The sequence below is a fragment of the Balearica regulorum genome, chromosome 2 (assembly GCF_011004875.1).
Source record: "Balearica regulorum gibbericeps isolate bBalReg1 chromosome 2, bBalReg1.pri, whole genome shotgun sequence".
NCBI lineage: Eukaryota > Metazoa > Chordata > Aves > Gruiformes > Gruidae > Balearica > Balearica regulorum.
The window spans coordinates 134,925,641-134,947,192 of record NC_046185.1 but is presented as its reverse complement, the minus strand read 5'-3'; the positions used below and the strand labels follow the sequence as shown (position 1 = coordinate 134,947,192).

The window sequence follows — 21,552 nt, the reverse complement described above, 5'->3', positions numbered from 1 at the left end:
CAAATAAAGAAAGGCTAGTATGTTGGATAGAAATATGAATGTCGTTCTCATTATGTTAATTGTTGGTTTTTTTGATTCGTTAAAATCTTATTAATTTGAAGTCATACAGGAAAAGTATACTAGTAGGAATTTTGTTAATGAACACTTAAAGCAAAAAAGGTGATTTTCTTAATGAACAAAATCCCAGTTAAGCCTTGTTTTCCTTATTTTTGTCTCCATATATTTCTGCATATCAACTACGTTATTTGCTAGTGATTTCTTTCCTTCTCAGTGCTTTTTCTGTTCATTCTAATTTGTTATTTGACCTGAAAAAACCAGATTGACTCCCTCTGGTGGCTGAAATCATGTCTCTGCATTCCGGAGGGTGCTTTTCAGAAATCTCTTTAGTCTGGAGAACACAAATCATGAATAATATTTTCTAAGTTTAGTGTTACATCGCTATGAAGAAAAAAAAAAAAAGCAATAGCTTTTCTTTTGGTCATACAGATTGCAATGTTAGTGGTGAGTTGCTTTTGCTATCTGAAATCTTTTGAATTTAGGGCAGCTATTTACAGCACGTGTTTTCAAGGAATCAAAGTAGATAGTCAAAATAATGTAAACACAGATATGGACACAGTAGGATTGAAATCATTTACTGTGGTGAAAAGAGAAAAAATAGGAAAGGAGGAATTTAGATAAGTAGTGTGATAGTGATGATGCTAAGTATGTCACAGAATTACACGAACAAGATGTTATATACCTAGCTTGGGATTTTTTGAAGGTCAAGAATATTATTTGATTTTAGAAGTAAAAATCTAAAAGTTTTGTCTTTGCCAAACTTGCCCTTTTGTTATAAAATGGAAGAGTTCTGCAATATTTAGAGTGCAGCTGTGAACCTGAGATGTCTGTCTCCTTTTTTCAAGTAATTCCCCCAGATCCCAAATGGCAAAATATGAGAGAGAGAGACTTTCTGTGATTCCTTACTGCAAATGATTATGGTTTGGATCTATATGCTATAAAACCACAACTGTCTTCACATTAATGAGACAAAAATATTAGAAAGTGTCCTGGAAGATTGACATTTCCTTGCTTGTGAGTTCATAATGCTTTTTGTATATTTTATGTAATCTCTTTTACTGGAGTGCCTGCCTTATGTAATGTCTTGGTGATGGAAATGAGGCCATCTGCATGGTAGTCAAGGTTGTTCCCTGAAACACATACTCTGTCTGCAGCAGAAAACAGATTAAATCAAGACCTTTAAAACCTTCACAACCCTTTCATCAAGGTGAGAAGGATCTTCCTCAGAAACTCCTCCTTACTTATTTTAGAGCAGCCCATCTTCTCTACCTATTGACGTCGTTATCCATCCAACTTTGGGGCTCGACTGCCGCATAATATTCCCATTGTTTCTTCTTTTTCATATTCTGCCACTCCTAATTCAATTTTGCAGTCTAATAAACTCTACCCTCTTTGCTTTGCATCATCATTGGGACCATATCTTTTCCTTTCATTTTCCCTGTCTTACCCATGGTGTTTTCTCTATGCATTTTGTAATCTCTTCTGCGGCTAGGTGTCAGTAATCCAGCAGATGGACTTCTGAAAAATGGCAAGCCAGTGATCTAGTATTATTTATTCATTTTATTTCAGTCATTATGCAAATATACTTGGTGTTTCATGTGAGCAGAGGAAGACTTGACTCCCCTGATTATGCTGCAGTTCAAGGCAACGTGGTACAAACAGGAAAAATAGGAAAAAATATAAAATGCAAACAAATACATTTTTGCTAATAAACATCTGCAATTGTTAATTTTGCACAGGATACATAAGAGTTTTACTTCTGAACTAACACAGTAAGTAGTATTGTGTTGCCAGTCTCTGACTGGCATCTCATTTACTTTCTCGTTAGAAAGATTCTTTAAAAGGTATTATTATCTTCCTGTTGGATTTTTCCCTTCTCTGTGAGAGATTTCAGTTCAGTCCTCCCTTTTTCTATGCTTGGGATCAAAACCATTTTTAGCCCGCTGCTTGTGAAAGATCAGGACGTTGCATACATATTTATTAAAAATGTTGGAATAATAGAAGGTCTGTCTTGATTTCCTGGGTATAATAGAGGTTGCGAGCTTAGTAAGTTACTTGTACACGTACAAGGAAACCCTAAATATTGTAGAATCTTGGGGAGCACATACAATTACAAAACCCCCCCAAACCCAAACAAACCTAGGAACTGGAAAATACTCTTTTCAATGCATTTTGGGGGGAAGTCATTGTTTTCCCTGAAATACAAAGTTGCCAAAAGTTCCTTGAAAGATTTGCACCGTATCTTGCCTTCCGTAGGTTTCATTGGAGCACTGGCTGTCACACCCCTGAAACAGCAAAGTTATTTGGGGATACTTGTTCTGCAAACCTCCACTCACCATCTCATTTGCCTGGAGCATGCTGTCCGATGATACTTCAGGATATACCTGCTGGCCTGCCCAAATGGTAGCTTTGATAGCCTCACTTCAAGGAAGAGCTTTTCCCCCTCTCCTCTTTCTCTGTGTCATCCACTTGGGATTAGAATAGTGGTATCTGTGCTGTTGGTCATTATTTAACAGGTATAAACTCGGCATTGCCACCAATGTGCCTGCAGCATTCACAGGTGGAGAAGAGATGAAAGAAAAGTGAAAATCATATGTTCTGGATTTATTTGGTACCACTGCCTGCAGCTTCGTATTGTCGTCTGGATGAGGGAAAGATTGTAGCAGGACTTCAGAACCCCTCATGGTGCCCTTTCGGTCATCTTTAGCAACCTGGGGGACTTTATACACTGTCTTTTAATGTATAATAATACTGACACAATTAAAAGCATATTGCCTTTCTCGTGTGTATGTAGCATCTATCATTATACCTGTTTTAAAAATGAAAGTGAGAGGAATCCATTGTATCATATCTACTCTTTGCTTTTTCTTAGCATTTCAGGATACGATGCAAGAATTATGTATGTATGCAAGTGCACGCCCACAGATTTATTACACACGCTTTCCTTTTAATTAATGAATTTTAAGACTTTAATGAAGTCACCAGCAGGTAGTGATAAGCTGGAGATCCGGAGACACTGTAGTCTTATCTCTGCAACCGCTAAGTGGTGCTGCCACCAAATCAAACCTTATTGGGCATCTTCAGTAGGATCTGGCTGACAGTGGTACTGATTGATGCACAGAAGACACCCAGCCAAAAGAATGCTGTTTTACATTCTTCCCTGTCATTTCTTGTGCACGCTTGCCATGGGGTGGGCACATTTGGTGAGATGTATCAACAGCATAATTAACACTGATATATTGTCAATATTTAATAGTACCACTAGTGGAACTGAAAATAAAGTTACATAGAAATTCTACATTTTTAACTTACATGTGCATTTATCTTTGTCCTGGTTTTGTCTTGCCTGCAGCAGCAGTATCTAGAATTCAGGATATTCAGTTCCTTATATCAAAAGGGCGTTTTCTGGGAAGTGAAAATATACCTGTGTGCTGATGGATGTAGAGAATGTGTATGTAAGAGTTCTCCTAGCTGAAATATAAAGTAACTCAGAAACCCATATATAGCTCAGCTTGGATTTCTTGATAACAGATCATCCTAGGTCTGAGTTTAAAAGCGTTTCACAGTCTGATGTGATTTACTGGGCACATTTGCCTTTATTCCTGTGACAGAAGTGGCTGGCCTGATATTTGCATGAACGCTGGCAAGCTCAGAAGTGGAACTTTTGCTCGTGTTTTCAGTAGAGAAGAAACTGTGAACACTATAACATTTAAAAACTTCTTGTCTATAACAAATTAGATGACATTTATGTTTGTGTTTGTTATGACTGACTCAAAAGCCTATTTGCAGAGAAGGAATCTGATTTTAGTAAATCAATGTAATAAAGCCTTTGATTTTTTACAAAAGCCAGCTAGCTGTAACTTCAGTGTTGGTATTTCAAGGCCTCTCACTGATACTTTAGAAGTTTCTGGTTGTTTGAGCTTCCTTTCCAGGCCCTGGGGAAATAAGAGAATGGTAAATCAAAGCCCAGATCGCTGTTTGCATTTATTTTACTTCTCATTATGACATGTATGCAAACACTTAAAAGAAATAGGGAAAAGGTATAATCATGATAAGATCCCTTTTATAGAACAAAGAGGAATACATTTCTAGTCTAATTTATTACATTTATTCTTAATACTATAAACTCAATTGAGTGCCTCATCAGGTTTGACAGTTCACTTATACTTCTAATTCAGTGGTAGCACTCTTTTAAAATAATTACTGACTCTTGAAGGATAATCCAAGAAAATAACTGGAAAATATTTTTTCTGATCTGAAATGTGTCTTAATTTCTTCTGCTTTTCCTTTCCAAGTGAGGAAGTTTTAAAAGTACAAATTGCAGTCAAGTACTTAACTGCCATAAAAAAATCATCGCGTTGCCTTTGAAAAAAATCTTCCATTTGCATTTGCTGTCTTCTTTCTGCTTTCCTTGCCTGTGACAACCAAAATCCAGAGTATGATTATGGATATATAATTAATCAAAAATATTTAATAACATTCGGTAAAATTTAAGTGACACTTTTTTCAGCTTGGATGCATCCTTTAGCGTAATTGTGAGATGGAGAAAAAATGCTGCTGATTTTAAGTATTGGAAAAAAGTTTTATAAGGGTCATCCTAAATCTGGATGCTTTTGTCCCCATATTAAAATGAGATACTCTCAAGGCTGTCTTCTTTCACCCCTATACTCGTGAGAGAGATTCTGCATCAAGCTTCTCAGGTGGCATAAAGCTTTGCCTATGTTGAAGTTAACAGAGGAATGACAGAACATGCCAGCTGAGAACTGAGGTACAAGTATTTAGCCACCAGAGCTGAGATGATAAAAGCATCCCATGAGAGGTAACCTAACCTTTCGCAGTTTATTGATCATCTGACTTGTACTTTTGATGTCACTAGTTATTCTTAAAATTTCATCTCCTAGCTCCTGCAGCCTGCTGCACAGGTCTTGCCGTGGCACAGCTTCCCCCAGAAAGCCTCTCCTCTGGGGAACAGGCTCCAGATTAGAACATTTTCCTGCAAGTTTGAACATTGAACAATTGTTGTAGTAGTTTTCATGCCAAACTCCGTCCTCTTTAGTCATGGCTGTTCAAAACCACACTGCTCGCTTAATTTCCCAGCATCCTTATAACGGACACTTTGCTCCTCTATTAGCTCGTTAGCTCACTGGCGCTGAGGCCGAACACTGCCGCCTTATCAGTGTGCCAGGGCTGCTCTTAGGTTACCCAGTGAGCAATGCTCCTGTAATGCTGCTTCTCAATGCAGAAAGCTCAGAAATTTTAACTCCTTTCCCCTTCGTCTGCTCGTGTCTTAATTGCCTGGCTAGTCCTTATCTGCCGCATCTCCTGCCAGTTACTTTGTCTCTCACCTGCCTGCCAAAGTTTCCCTCCTACTCTCTGTTCCTTATTCCTGCAACTTTCAGCCTACTGCCATATTTCATTTTTTTCAGTCCTTTCCTCCTCAGTATGTTCAAAGACATCATTATGGCTTTTCAAGTATTGGTGCTTTTCAAGTCCTGAATGCGGTGGCACATAAATCTGGAGAATTCTAGGTTTAAACTGGAGAGTAAATTTAAAGCATTATCTTCATTTGGGGCGAACTTCCACTCTTTCCACCGTTTAGTGCTTTTTTTCTGTAAATTCTTTAGTGCTCTGATTAAGTCATGATTGACTGGTGGCTAATCCTGCAAAAAGGAAGGTTTTTCACTCTCTCTGAAGGAAGAGGCCAAATGGAGGCAGTTTCTTTGACACTAAAATGTGCAAAACTGTTCTGGTTTGTTTTCATTTTATGAAAAACATATGAAAACTATGAGAAGTACTGTAAAACTTAATAATAACTTTAGGTGGGCTCTGTTTTTTAAGGCAGAGTTCAAAAGAGTACCACTAGTATAAACAGCTTTCCTATTCTCTCTTTTCTTTGTAATACTTCACCAAGTTGATATCTGGAGTAAGGTGTGGCCGTTTCTTGGCAGAATGAGGCTTCTAGATTTTACTTGTGTTGCTGTGTTTTCAGGAGTATGCTTTTATTGCCTAATACTGAAATTGCTAGTTGGAGGAGCTTGTTGTCTGTCTCTTGTCACATGTAATTTTAGTTTAGCATTCCAGCTTTTGTAGTCCTCTTTGCTCACTTCGTAAACCTTAACTGCTTCTCCAGTAAAAGGTTTCCCTGGATGACCAAGCAGGAGAAGGAGCCTCACCGGCTTCATGCCCTGTTCCTCTCTCCAGTCTTCCTTACTGTCCCAGCCCAACAGCGTAACCGAGAAGTTCCTTTGGGAAAGGGTTAGCTTGAATCCCCGCAGTCCCAGCAAATTCACACAGTTCCTCTAATGTAAGAATTATAAATGTACTAGACGACCTGTTCTGGTAAGCAAGTTACCAAAATTCTTCATCATTGCATCTCAAATAAAGAGTGGCGACTGCTCATCTGATTACAGCAACCCTTGCTTAAGTTCTGTGTTTTTAAAGATAGCGTGTCTGCCAAGAAGGGTAGCTGCCAACGAAAGAGAAGGTTGCCCCCCTTATGGGAGATGATGGTAAGAAAGTGGGCTGTTTTAGATATTTTCCTCTAGCACTTGTGATTCGGAAGATATGTGTATTCTAATACACCAGAAATTGAAAGTAGTCACTAGAAACCAAGCTTGAAATTCCATCTCTTAGTGAAAGACTTGCAGTCTTTCAGCAATTCCCATTTTAAGGAATGGTTTCAAAAAGCAAAGCACCAGGGTTAGAACAAGCTCTTTTACCTCTTTTTACATATGCTGCGAGCATCTAAGTCTACTCAACAAGCGTGCCATTTTGCAAGTATCTTATTTTCTTTCCGCAGAATGTCAAAAGCACCACGGGAAGTGCCGACTATGGAATATAATTGATATGGATGTTCTGTGAGACTATTTTTGTTACTATGTTTCAAGATAAAGGCAATCAAGTATTTATAGGAAAAATAAATACATATGCCTTTTGCACTGTGTTGTAGCTGAAAATTAAATATTTTTCTACTCAAATTTTGGCGTATTTCCTGGAATCACCGAGCTTTCAGTAACGTTTTTAGTTAATATTCTGCAGCCTACTGTTGCGTTCACCACAGCTAGCATGAGCTCAGAGGGTTTGTCTTTATTTAACCTTAGAGAGGAATCCCAAGCTTGCTCTGTAGTCGGCAGAGCTGTTGAGAAGGATCTGCTCCAGACCACAGTGGAGAGCACGTGGGCAGGGTCCCGCTCTGAATCGTGCCCACTCATACCTTGCTCCATTGGTGATACTGGAAGTCCTGGAAAAAACGCTCCTCAAAGTGAAGTTAGCCTTTATCAGACTCTGATTAATATTTTCTTTCATTATCCATCCTTTTCCTTCTTTGGCTAATAGCTTGATGAACCCTATTGTTAAAGTCCTGCTTCTCGTGATGTTTGACAGTTGAGGGCACTGATTAGGACGTTCCTTTTCTACCTCTCCTTGTGTGGAGGGGGTCAAAATATGTAAAAAATCCTGATGAGAATAAACATCCTGCATCACCTTTGCTCTTTTGAGACTTAAAATTGCGTTGGGGTAGAGGGGGAAGATACTTCAGCTAAAAGTCAAAGCTTTTAGAGACACTAGTTCTGATTCTCTGCTCCATTACACGTTTTTCACACTGATGTAGCTCCGTGGAGCTGCTCTGTCTCTGTCTTGTCAGCTGGTAACAAGTAAGGAGAACGTGAATTGCCTAAGACCACCTAACAGACAGTAGCAAGCCATTCAGTTTGATTGGTGATGTTATAGGTACTTGTTTGGAAGAATTTCAGTAATGAGGTTAACTATTATCCAGCTAACTATTAGCTGTTACAGTTTTAAGATAACGAATACTACCTTTTGGGGGTAATTACTATGTCAGCTGTTAGTAGTATTGGCGGTAACCTTACAGTTAGCAGTATTTATGCCAGGAAATAAATGCTTATCTTTATTTGTCAGTAAACATTGTCATTTAAATTACATGAAAGATTATGTATTGATTTCTATGGATTCAAGTCTCTAGAACTACCTTAATGTTTATTTTCCCCCACATTAACAAATGAGGTAAAGTTGAACTTGACAAAGTAGATATTCCAGTGCTAGATTTATCAAGCACGTGAAAATTCTTGAAAACGCCTATCTTCTCAAACCGAGCCTGATTTTAGCTGTCTATTTTACTAATAGTGGAAGGAAATTTCTATTGTTAGAAAAATCTGGACGTTTCCCCTCGTGGTTACAGAGAAGCGTTCTGAAAATGAGGAAGCGGGATGCTCGTTGGAGGTAGGAAGTGTAATCAGTCTGAATCGCCGTGCAGACCTGTAGGGGTTGATTTGTAGCCAGCATCTGCAAAATAAACTGCAGGGTTCGGTTTGCAAACACAATTGCGAACCAAACCCTGCAGGGTTCGCCGAGCTCCGGTTGCTATTATTGCTGCTAGTAAGGCTTATTATCCTGTCACAGAAGACGTAAGAAAATCCATCTCTCCACTTTAAACATGATAAGCCTTTGTCACCTACAATGCAATTAATGTTAAAAATAGAAAAGCGCCGATGATAAGATTGTGACTTGCAGGCAATGAGCCATTGTCCAAAGTAGCGGAGACTTATCTGGAGGGCCAGTCAGCCTACACGGTTTGCTGTCAGTTTGCTGATTGCCATTTCTCTCCGAGTTTGATGAAATATTCATGTCTTTGCTCTGCTCTCTGCAAGCACTATTGATTTCTTGTATAAACGCGGCTATATTTAGTCTAGACAAATGGAATGTGGATTGCTGCTGAATAAATGGGATGAAAGGCTGGGGCTTTGCCTGTCCGTTTCTCTTGGTCTGCGGCAATTATTTATAATCAAGAGTAGTTTTTGTAAGTTAAAGGTGATTTTTTATAATTTAGTGATTAGTCTCAGAACAAAAGTAGGCACTTGAACACAATCGTTCTGTGGGGATAGCGGGTTAAGAAGGCAAATTATGCTCTGAGGCTTACAATCTCAGTTACAAAGATTTATTTTTTTTTAAAAAAAGGCCTAGAAAATTGTATGTTTATAGAATTTTGAGAAGAAAATAATACGATCAGTAGAAGAGATTTTGGATTTTATAAAACTTTTTACTAATAGATTTGATCAGACAGTTAGAATTCAGTTCTCTCCATCTGCTGCAGTTTCAACTTTTGCTGCTTCGATTCTACTGCTGCTTGCTAGAATCCTCCAGCTTCATTTTGCTTTTCTCCTTGAAAACAAATACAGCTGTAGCAGAGCAAAAGGAGAAAATACGCTTAAAATCTTGTTCGCTAGTCATTTCTGACAGCTTGTTTGTTTTTCAGTTAATAATCTTCTTTTCCTATGAAGATAGTGGAGCAGGAGGAACAGGAGTGAATGTGTTTGTGTTCCACTGTCCCCGTGTGGATGGAATCAGAACTGCTGAGCTTTAGCAGAGACCCTCAGCTGCTATTTATTTTCCTCTTGTAGAAATGTTACTTGCTAGTTTTTTCTTCTTCTGAAACAGATATAGTTACACTCTGTCTCTTCCCTTAATGTGAAAACCTGAGTTTACAAGTACTGTAGTGAAAATCATCGAATCTCTCTCTTCTGCTGCTTTTTAGTCTCTTCGATTTAAATGAGATAGAAAAACACAAAATTCTTCATTAAGTATTTAATGCTGGATATATATACCATTGCTGCAACAAATTGGAAAAATTCAAGATGTTTTCATTTCCTTACAATCCATATATAGTGTATCATGTCTAATCCACTCCAAGCATGGCCATCACTTTTCAAAAAGCTGTATTAAAACTTCTTGTTTTGTGTGTCAAATTATTTTCCTATAATTTTATATGTGTTATTCCTGTGTGTTTGCCAGGTATATTTACATGCAGTAGCTATGTAGCATTGGGTAGCTGTTCATGTGTAACACTATCCTCAGAAAATCTGCACGCTAGCTTTGGAAAATCTCTTGCAATGCAGTGAGAACTGAAGTGCCCTGAGTATTTATTGTGAAGCATTAATAGTGCCTAGGAGATTCTCCCTAAATATTGCTACATTAGGCTGTGATGTGGTTTTAGAACTGGTTTGTTTGTTAGTCTATTTGGCAGAATGTTAATCTGGGAGTATTTTTGCAGAGAATGGAAAGAAAGTGATAAAATAATTTGTAAAATCTCCAGTTGCTAGTAGGAATGTCTGAAGTTCGCACACAGCACAGATTGCATTAGAGTTTTGCTAGGTCTGTACATTGAAGCAGTCTTTGAGCGAAATTGGTCTTTTCCCCAGTAGGAATGATCTCTGTTCTCCTTCTCCAATTATGTTTAATATAAATACACTTTGTTGTTTTCCTCTTGTAGTGGATGTAAAGTCGGAGGTTCCCGTGGGATTAGAGCCTATCTCACCATTAGACTTGCGAACTGATCTCAGGATGATGGTTCCCATGGTGGACCCAATTATGCGTGAAAAGCAGCTACAGCAGGAACTACTTCTGATCCAGCAGCAGCAGCAAATTCAGAAACAACTGCTGATTGCAGAGTTTCAGAAGCAGCATGAAAACCTGACCCGCCAGCATCAGGCCCAGCTCCAGGAGCACATAAAGGTAGCAACATTTTTCATTTATCCTTCACTTTATCTGCAAACTGAATATGCTTAGGCAGACGTAAAAAGCGAACGTGCCTGAAAGGTTCGCTGTGACTGAAAGACGGCGTTTGAGTGCTTGTTTCTGTGTATTTGGGTGATAAAAGCCTTTTCAAGCAAAAATGCTAGCACCTACCAGTGAGATGCTCACAGCAGGCCAAGGCAGTGCTATGAGAATCGTCAAGCTCATGAAGCGACCATATCCACAGAAAATCAAACTACCTGTTTTACAAAGGTGGATTTTCAGTCAGACTTCAATATAGCTGTCTTTTCTGTATGTGCACTTTTGAATATATTAAAAGACTGCTTTTTTGGGCTGCTGTTTGAGTTCGTGCCCACAAATCAAATCGATAGGCAAGTGCATAATATTTGCATTTGTAAAACAGAGGCAGACCTTGAAAGTGTTGTGTTTTCTCTCTTCTCTGAGCTGCCTCATATAATGTAAAAAGAAAATTATTTATGGGATTACATGCACTGTGGTAGGATTGCTGTAATGGATTTTGACTGGGAATTTATGATCTTGCCTTTCTTTTCATATTTTCCTTCTGATCTACTTGCCATTATGCTACTGTGCTTCCACTTGATGAAGCTGACAAATGCAGTGGAGCACGGCAGCCAGCACTGGGTGATGCACTGGTGCAGTTTCCAGGCATTTTTGCCGAAAGAGAAAGAAGTGAAACCAAAGCAGCAGGCTGCTACCTGACATTAGAGTTCATTTTAATGACAGCCAGTAATGCACTATCCCGCTTAAAAGGCTAGGGAAAGTTGGTTAAGAGGTGAAAAGAAGCAAGCTCTGATACTCAGTTATTCAAAGGGTGTTGTTTTAGCTAGGACTGACCTAGAAAACAGTGCAAACTGCACTTTCTCATGTCTTTTTGTTCTGTGCAAGTTACAACAGGAACTCCTAGCCATTAAACAACAGCAAGAACTCCTTGAAAAAGAGCAGAAACTGGAGCAGCAGAGACAAGAGCAGGAACTGGAGAGGCATCGCAGGGAACAACAGCTTCCTCCCCTCCGAGGCAAAGAAAGAGGCCGAGAAAGTAAGAACCAATGTACTATGAATCCTACTAAGAAATTAATCTATTCCCCTTTGCCTTCTCCCAGCCGAAATGGATGATGAACAGGCACCTGCAGCAAGCCCGTTACTGGGTGCAGTACGCAACTAGAGAAGTGGAGGCAGTGCTTGCAGAAAGGCAGGGCCACGTTGCTGGTTTGTGTGCAGACTTGGAGGACTGTAGGAAAGCACATTTTGTCAGACCTGTGTCTAGCTCTTTTTCTTAAGAACGGAAGAATTTGAAAACCTAAAGCTTCACTTGAGAGCTTCATTCAGAAGAGCTTATTTTCCAATACAGAAAGCACTACAAAACAGCAAAAAATCAAATTACTGGCTGATTAACTAATTTGAGCGTTGTTTCAAGATTGAAAATGTAACAAAATATTTAAGGCTATCTTTGGCTGAGACTTCTGAACACTTTTGCTAGTACTCTTTCAAACTGCCTTGTGTTTGTTCTTGATGCCATTTCATGAGGCCCAACCAAGAGTTATTTCTAGCTCATACAGCTAGGCAAATGACAGATATAAAGGATTCTGTTGGAATTTGGTGCTCACTAGAGGGAGACAGATACAAATAATTCTCCTTAGTGAGGTCAGTTTAAAAATCAGGTTGAAGTACATCATGAAGGTATTCAAAATGAAACTGCCACAAGCAGATATTATTACTTGCCCTGCTAAATGACCGCAAGAATTAGCTGACAAAGACGGAAACAGAAAAGAGATGTACGTTATGCTCGTGCCTTTTTTCCTTGGGTGGAAAAATGTATTGGTTTAACAGTTGTAGGTGTACCATATTGTAGGCTTTAGAAATTAAGATGTCCATGGTGCTTCCAGTACTTGGGTGAATGATAAATCCATGAAAACATCACCAGCCTATTGACCCACAGTGGGAGGGTGGCAGAAACCACAGGAACAAAAGGTTCCTGTAAGTGACATGAAAAATCAGCCTCCATGTAAACAGTTGGGCTTTATTAGTGCTCCCACCAAAGGAAGAGCAGCGATGTGAACTCAATGGTTCCCTTCTCAGTATGTAGCAGCCAGCCAAGCAGCACTTGTGACCTCCCTGGTCCCAGCCCCAGCATTTGCTGCTGCTGCTGCTGATCTACTTAATGAGTAGAGGAGGGAACGAAGGTGCGGGGAGGGGAGTTAGGGTCTGAGGCTGAGAGGTAGTAGAGATATTTTATGGGAACTGAGTCACAGGGGTACGTGCTCACCAGCTAGCTGTGCTGTCAGGGTTGGGTAACCAAATACTTAAGAGTATCAGTATGCCTTAGTGCTGCTACTTTCAAAGAAATGTGGGTTTCCCCCTATTTAGTCACTGTTTATGGAAAACTGAAAGAAGATTTTTCTTTTTCATGCTTTTTTTATGAAGAGTATTATGGCTGTGAGTAAAGAGGCATGTCCCATGCTGCAGGTAGGAGTTGGCAGTTTAACCTACTTCTTGTTCTGTATTGAGCTAGCCACCAAGAGAGGTCAAAATGCGCTGTGTCTTCCTAGTGTTTTGGTCTTTCTGTTCTTTTTGTGTTGTAAGAGTACAATAATCAACTAAGACTCATGTTTCAGACTGTCTGCCAGACCTCACAGGTACAGGATCCTAAGTGGCTCGAATAAAAAGTCTCACTGCTGGCTCATTCTGCTCATAACCAAGAGAGTGTTCAGAGGGCAGTTTTGCTGTGCTATTACTATTTCTTTACTAGAAGAAAAACTATTTTTTACTGCAAACTCAAAGTGACCTTTCATCACTATCTTTTTAGTTCTATCCTTGGTTTTGTATTTGGGGAATATTAGGAAATAATTTAAATTCTTTAGATACATCTGGCCCTGGATAAATGGCCTCATCTACTCTTGAAACATTCCTTACAACTTCACTGGCTTTCTGGGTTATGGCCAACTTCAGTCTTCTACAGACAAACATTTAATCTGAATGTTATCTCGTTTGGACTGATCTCCACCAATATTTTTCATAGTTTACAACACTTCTAGCAGCAAGACAGAGGCTCTTTTTCGTGTTTTTGTTTTCTTTAAAAATGTAATTTTTTAAGTAAAGATATGTTTACTTCTGTGTGTCTTAGGGGCAGTGGCCAGTACAGAAGTGAAGCAGAAACTTCAAGAGTTCCTGTTGAGTAAATCAGCCACAAAAGACTCTCCAGCAAATGGGAAGAATCATTCCATGAGCCGCCACCCCAAGCTCTGGTACACGTATGTTCAGTATTAAGCTGTTTCCTTGCCTCGTCAAGGTATCTGTTAAAACTTGCCAGAATGCTTCTCCAGCAGGGGTATTGAGAGTCTGCCTCCAGAATAAGACAGAAGTTCAACCAAGAAGTTAGCAAAAAGCCAGAAGTGTAGTGTTTCTGGTTGAACTGAAGAGTATTTGATGTTCAGTGATGAGATGAGAGCTGTACAGAACAAGATGCTGTCAGAAATTTGTATAATTTTTTTTTTTTATTTCAACTGCTTCATCTCTTGATGCTGTCACAAATTTTACAACTATACCTGTCATTTTTCCAAGTGTCTTCAATTTTTGCAGTTAGAACAACTTTGTGTTTGATTTACTTGGATTTTGTATCAATCACAAAACTTGTTTATTCTCGAAGAGATACTGCTTTCGAGTGAAGTTACTTGAATGATGTAAGTAACTCACAAGGATTTTGAGAAGGATAGTCATCATTGAACTTTTCTTACTCTGATGGATTTTAGTATCCAAAACTGCATATTCTTATGATGCCTTGGTCTTGATAAGAATCTTACATCATTGAAACAAGTGGGTTTTTTGAGTCCTGTAATGGGCCTATTAACGTTGTAAGAGTTTGAAGTTTTAACAATTTTTATCCCACTCCTTTTGTTTTTTTTTTTTCTTTTTTATACTAATCAATTCCTTTTTAACTTCCTTATTACAACAGACACATAAGTCAATCCAACAAAATGAACTCTGGCTGCATTTCTGAAAGACTTCAATGTTATGCCTGAATTGACCTTCAATAGGACAAACAGAAATGCATATGGTACATTAGATTTCCATCTGGTACTTGTTCTTTTTGAACAGAGTTACCGAAGGTGTGCCCTTGGAATTTCCATTCTGAGCTAATCAGAGCATTGTGGTAACGTGATTTAATATTTAGTTACATTGTTTCTGGTGGAGATACAGTACTTAATTATTATTTTTATTCCAAATAACGTGTAAAATTCTCTTGAGTATGTAAGATTTCTGGACTAATAATACAATTTTAGTTCTGAGTCGTCGGATAAGTGAGAATTGAGGAGCTCTGCAGAGCAAGTTGTCTGCTACGCTGGGGAAAGTAATACTTCCTCTCATGGTAGTGCCCCTTTTGACAGAGATGTATTATTGATTAACCACGCTACATTGGAAAGATATGGAGAGACTCCGTAAAAGGCCAAGTAAAATTATGTTTAGATAAACACAAAGTTTGAAACTTTCCCTCCTTTCCCTCTCTACCCCTCTAAATAGAAAAATCAACCAACCAAACCCAAACAAACAACTGTCTCTGGGCCAAATGATGCAATTTCTTTGCAATTTGCATTTTCTGTGTTCAGAAAGACCTGCCCACACTATTTCTTCCATCCAGCAGTTGTCAAAAAGCACTCTCCAGCTTGGAGCTTCTCTGCTGACGCGAGTGCTACGTGCTGCAGAGTGCTGTGCTCACAAAGCTTGCAAAATGAACTTAAATACAAGGTTTTATCTACCTTGTCCGCTAAATAGTTTACTCTTTTTTTTTTTTTTTTAAACAGATAATAACAACTCAATATTTCTAGTTAGTTTTATACAAGCCCCCTGCCCTGTAAATCACCCACATTTTGATAGAAGAGGCTGGATCAATATACATCTATTTGTATGTAATAAACAAGACTTAAATGGCTTTTGCTGTGCTTCAGCTGGTTCGTATTAAAATGCAACAATCTAAAATGGTCAGTTCCCCAAACTGGTGACAGATCCTGTCTGTAGGTCAACATGACTCTTATCCTATGTGACTTTTATAATGAGTGCAAAAAGCACGTTCTTGGGAATCCTGAGGAGTTCCATAACTTACTGTAAAAGTGAAATTGGTTACATGAGCCTGTGGTTTGTGCACACTTAGAGGAACAAGAACATAAACACAGCTGAGACATGTGTACAACATGTGTAGATAGTTACTGCTGGTCACCCCAGTGACTGCTAATTTGTGACCTCTCTGTGTCTGCTGCAGGGCTGCCCACCATACCTCACTGGATCAAAGCTCTCCACCCCTGAGTGGGGCCTCGCCACCGTACAAATACACTTTACCAGGAGCACAGGATGCCAAGGATGATTTTCCACTTCGTAAAACGGGTGAGTTAGCGTAGTTTGTTCGAGCCCCTTACCCAGCAGTTCTCCCACCCTTTATTTTAACCAGGCTGTCCATCAGCAATTTCATGAATCAGGAATTCATGAAAGAGAAGGAATTGGATTAATATTCTATTTCATGTCATTGGTTGTCAAAGTGTATATGTATATTTGCATACACATGCACACATCTGTGCTTGCTTTTTACACATAGGAATGTGTAATATTTTACAAGAGAATGTTCATTTGAATGTTTCAGAATGTTTCAGAGGATTTAGCACCTGAACCTTTTATCTTGACAGCAGGTGAACTGTAGACTTGACTTTTTCTGCTCCATAAAGAAAGCTAGAAGGATGGTGGTGGAGTCCATGTGGCTGTTGCCTCAGGTCCTTGGTGCAGTGACCGGTATCCAGGAATGCAGGGAGACACTACGAAGAGAGGGGGGAAAAAAAGAAAAGAAAACATTAGATTGCTTATTGCCTGAGTCTGCTGTTGAGTGATATAGTTACATTCAGAGAGAAAGTCTGGCCCCCTACTGTGCTAACAGCCTTTGAATGTGATTTAGCCACTGGGAGATTGAAAACTAACTGCAAAACTGGTACTGACTTGAAAAGAAGTGGCATTTGGAACCAGCATACATTCAGAAAGAAAATCCAGTCGGTATCTAATACTTTGGGGCAGACTCTCTAAGCTCATGTTATATCCCCAAATATTTTCAGAGGAATGAAAGCATGAAAAGCAAAATGCTAATTTATTCTAGCTGAATTACTCTTTGTACAATATAACAAGATTCTATAAAATCTTGTTCAGGCTATTCAGTCACAATAAGCCCTTATGTGTTTCTCTGCCTAATACCACTGTACAACGTATATTTTCGGTGCCAATAGAATATACATTTTCATATTTAAACAAAAGGACACACTCTACATCTTCTAAATGCTGTAAATTCATCTACATGTTTTTGAAATGCAAGTTTTAATTTTTCTTCCATGTTTATATATCTTAAATGTTATGATTGATATTTATGATGTGTCAGACTGTTGATCTGTAAAGCAAAACATTTTCAAACATTGTAACAGTAAAGTTCTCGTGCAGCTGCTAATACTTTTATATCTCTGTGGGGGTTTCAAAATATTCCTTAATTCAATTCCCATTGTCTGCATAAGAGGACTATAATATAATTAAATCCAGATGTTTTCTATATGTTATTCCAAATATTTGGGCATGCAATGCATCAGGTCCAAAATTGAACGAAGCACATGATGACTCTCTGAAAAGATATCTACAGAATAAATAGACAAATATTAATATAATCATTAGCATAACCGTTTCTATGACATTTACATAGTGATTCTGATAAGCAAATATATATGAAGGGTACAGCATGTTGTATGTTAGCAAGGGAGTATATTTGATAGCTCTTCACATCCGCGAAAACAGCAACTGTTAAATACCGTGTTTACACGTCCAATCTCTTGGTATACTAGAGTTGTTTAATTCCAGCCCTCAGCAACATCCCCACAAAGCTTCCGATGATTGTTCATCAGGTTGAGAGTAAAAGCAACAGGAACCACATCGACACAAGTCAAATGACCCTAAACTGATCTGGGTGGTTATAGGGCCATCCTCCAGGCAGAGGGGACATTGTGGAGCCTGTGTCGTCCTCATGGGACCTTGCTAGACAAAGATGTCCCACGAGCACTCACGTATATGGACAGGCTATAAGCCTGCAGAAATCTGACCTTTGCCATGAGGGGTGAACCTCTTTTCCTTTCCTTTAGGCTGTGAACGCTTATTGCCACTGGCTCCTGGTAAACCCTCTGTGGTGCTGAGCCTGCATGAAGTCAGCAATTCATATGAAAGCGAACCTCGCATTCCTTTCAGCCTTAAGAAAGGAATACCTGGTGTGGGTTTTAATCGCAGCTTTGTTTTGCTTCTCAATTTTATTTTCCATATTCATGATAGAAATACAGAGGTAGCTTTCTCTACTCCGACCTTAATATAATGCCCTTGGAAGATAATTCAGATTGAATCGATTACTCTAAGGTCAGATTTAACAGGCAGCAAAGCTGAATGATTCTCTCCTGACATCCTAATGTGTTTTTCAGTGCTAAGGGAACAGCGAGTGTCACACAGGCATTGTAAATGATGAGTCTTGCTCGCTCGCTTTCTTGTTCAGTAACCTATTTAACCTTTGCTTAATTAGTCCTGAAGTGGCATGTCCTTGTTAATCTTTTAAAAATTAATTTAGAGAGACTATGGCAAAGAAGAAAATATTCTGCGCGACTTTTACTCTCCTACCATCTAGAATGATGGGATACCAAGATAACTAGGGGAACACTTAACAGTCTTGCCGCTCGTATGTTTACAGTTAGGTACCAGAGTTAACATCCTAGTGCAGTGACTATGGTTACTCACTAACTCCCTGAGCCATGTGGATTATTCCTTTCCGTACAAGATGCAGCAGAACTTGTCAGCAGTAGGCTTCTCACAGCTTAGCTGCATGGAGGTTTGGGACTGTCCTAGGGGCTAGAGGCCAGGATATGCAGCTCTTTGCACAGCTGCATTCAGATGCTCTGTGTTGACAGACTTTCAAAAGAGCGGAGCAAGGGGAGCTGTTCCTTCATTGGACAGATAAATATACCATAAGGTGAAGCTGCATATCTGTAGCTGAGAGTAGAATTTAGCCTAAACAGCATAAGATCAAATTTTAAAAATGCCCACGACTTTCACCGTGGATACCAGTCATAACGCGTGTTTTCGGCAAAGCACCCAAAAGCCCGAGCAGCACATGGCTCATTAACTTTCAATAAGACTAATGCATCTAAATTACCCGGAGAGGTTTAAAAATTCCTCCCCATTACTGAACACTTTTGAAATTCATACTGACTGTTGTAAGAGCTCTGATGGGAGCTGGGCACTTTGGAAAACCTGATCATTTAATATGGGGAACTTCTGATTGCTGATCTCCGTAATTCCATGTCTATCTATCTGGGAAAATATTATCTGCTTGATGAGGTTACTGTAAAACTAGAAAAAAATGTAGCAAACCACATGGGTTTGATACGATAAAAGTTCTTTTCAAAGAAAGGTTTTTTTGGGTTTTTTTACTGTGTCGAAATAAATGCAGAAATTCTGGCAAATTACCATAATATTTGCATTTTCTTCAATCTGTAACATTTCATTTTCTGTGTACAAGTGTTGATGCAAAGCAGCAAAAGCCAGTAAATTCCAATAAAGGTTAGCTCTCTAACCAAAGCTGCATGCTTTTTAGAAATATTGCTATGGATGGAATTTCTGCATTTTGCCTCATGTTTTGGCTTTTGTTGGAAGAAATTCCTGGAGATATAAGAATATCAAGTATAAACTGTTTTTTCTTTCCTGAGTTTAGCACAATCATGGCAGAATGGGCATGTCTATCAGTATTTCTGTTTATTTTGGTTTTATGCCAGTTGTATCTCCTTGCTGATGGAGTTGTAAGCTTACAACTTGCATTTTGCTAACGGATGTAAAGATCACTCACAATAGTATTGTTTGAGAAGATGTTTGTAGCTTGCTTTCCACAAAATGGAAGCATGCTCAATGGAAATATAGCATGTTTTGGTGGGGTTTTTTTAGTAGCAAATGGTACAAGGTTCTTGGTTGGAGGGGGAAAATTATGTAATTTCATACAGGAAAAAAAGAGGAGATGAAGGATTGTTTAATATTGTGATGAAAGAGAGGGAGAAGGCTGTGCTGCGCAGTCATGAGGATCACTTTGTAAAAACCATATTAAGTTAACCTGATTAGGCAGTAGAATAACAGCATAGCTCTTGTGTAATGAGAGTGAAAGATTCCTGAAGGAGAACTCAGCAGATGTAATTTTTTTTAAAAAAGAAATTAATTAGAATATTTCGTTACCATTATTCTTTCTGCACTTAGTGACTCAGTAATTTACGGGAGCAGTTGAAGCTGAAAAGAAAAACATTTTGTGGGTGAAAGCTTTTCTGCCTTTCCATTTTGTGCCACCAAATGCCATTTCTGTTTGCATTTTCTAGGAAAACACTTTCCTGTGAAGTATAGTATATGAAAAAGCTGGATTTCTTTTGGTCTTCAGTAAAAAAAAAAGGCTTAGAGGATCACAAACCCTCAATTACCATGTCTGCCGAAACGAAGAACTCAAGCTCAGTAGAGAGAAGCATTGTTTTTCTCTGAGTTTATGAGCAAACACAATAAATGTGAGAGGCACTTTTTTTATTGAAGCAGGGAAACAAGGCAAACATGATTCTCCTCATTTTATCCCATTTTTCAGGGACGCTAAGCATTCCTGCCTCCCGGAGTCCTTGTATTCCTACGTTAATGAAAAGTCTTGACGAATTTGACAAATTTAGGTGATGCACACAAAGGAAACTGGGGGGAGAGGGAAGAGGTATTGTGATTCCCATCCCTTCTTTTTCTTGACTTCTCTTCCCATTAATCACCAAACTTTTTTAGCCTTCCTGAATTCGCTATCAGTGAGTTGAGAGGGCATAATCAGTAGTAAGAAGTTTTAGAAAGAGAAGAAACTTTCACTTGCAATTGAAGAGTGAATCTGAAGCAAAGTGTTGTTAACAGCTTCTTCCGGATTCATGTAACGAACGGGCCAAATCAGAGTTGAGCCCCTGGGAGCCAGCAGCTCTCAGGAAATGTAATACCATTGTAGTTACTGGGCTGGGCTGCAAGTCGTCTCAGGTCCATCAGGGTTCTGCAGCCCCCTAAGCTGGGGGTGAGGAGGGATGCGCTGTCACTCTAACTCTAGTTAGAGGGGAATTTTTTTGAGATAGCTTAAAACTAAATACAAGTGAATGCTAGGGTAGACTTAATGACACTGTCAGAGAGAAAAAAACACTTGTGTAGGTATGCTTTGGTATCGTGAAAGCTGCCAAGGCCTGCGCTAGGGTTCTGCAGAAGTCATCACTGGGGTCATTCCTGTAAAGACCATTGTAGCCTTCCCATCAGTGCAAGATTGTTCCTCTAATATATTTTATTTAACACTTAATTTTAATTGCAGGAAGCAAAGGTGTTATGCGTGAGTGGTTCTTACTCAGTTTCAGGATGACATGGATAAAGGTTTTTCACTGTATTTCTGTTTTAGCAAAAATCCCACTATTTGTACATACATCACCTTCTGTCTTGCCAGTAATTACTCTGTTGTGCCAGATACTGAACCTTCTTGACGGCTAGCCTAATTATACAGTCTTGGTCTAAATACTATCTTAGTTCTCCTTTTACTGCCCAATGCATAGCCAAAATTGAATTACAAAGTTCTGCTTCATGTGGTTACATAAAGGTTTTCTTACACAAACTGTGTATGTTTGCAGAAACGTTTCATAAATTAGCATTAACAAGTAGCTTATGTAAGTTTTTGATAAGCAGGTAATCAGATACTAGACACCTTTTTGACTTTTGAACCTAAAGGAAACAGCTTCAATAAGGAGCAGGGGAGCGGTCCTAAAATCTAAAGCATTTTAAGACTGTAATGTCCATTGAAAATTAAGTGGAATGGTTTTAATGGAAATTTCGAAATCTATTCCCTCTGGA

The 21,552-nt window shown here is 38.9% G+C and overlaps 1 protein-coding gene across 5 annotated transcripts in view; it reads left to right on the top strand.

The window, feature by feature from the left end:
* HDAC9 (histone deacetylase 9) overlaps positions 1–21,552 on the top strand; it is a 484,789-nt gene that overhangs the window by 243,548 nt on the left and 219,689 nt on the right. For 4 of the 5 annotated variants that reach the window (XM_075746058.1, XM_075746055.1, XM_075746057.1 and 1 more), the window contains 4 exons: positions 10,343–10,584; positions 11,512–11,662; positions 13,748–13,874; positions 15,878–15,999. In XM_075746058.1, coding sequence (XP_075602173.1) covers positions 10,343–10,584; positions 11,512–11,662; positions 13,748–13,874; positions 15,878–15,999 — 642 coding nt within the window. The remainder of the gene's footprint in view (positions 1–10,342; positions 10,585–11,511; positions 11,663–13,747; positions 13,875–15,877; positions 16,000–21,552) is intronic. The other variant, XM_075746059.1, reaches the window with a different exon arrangement.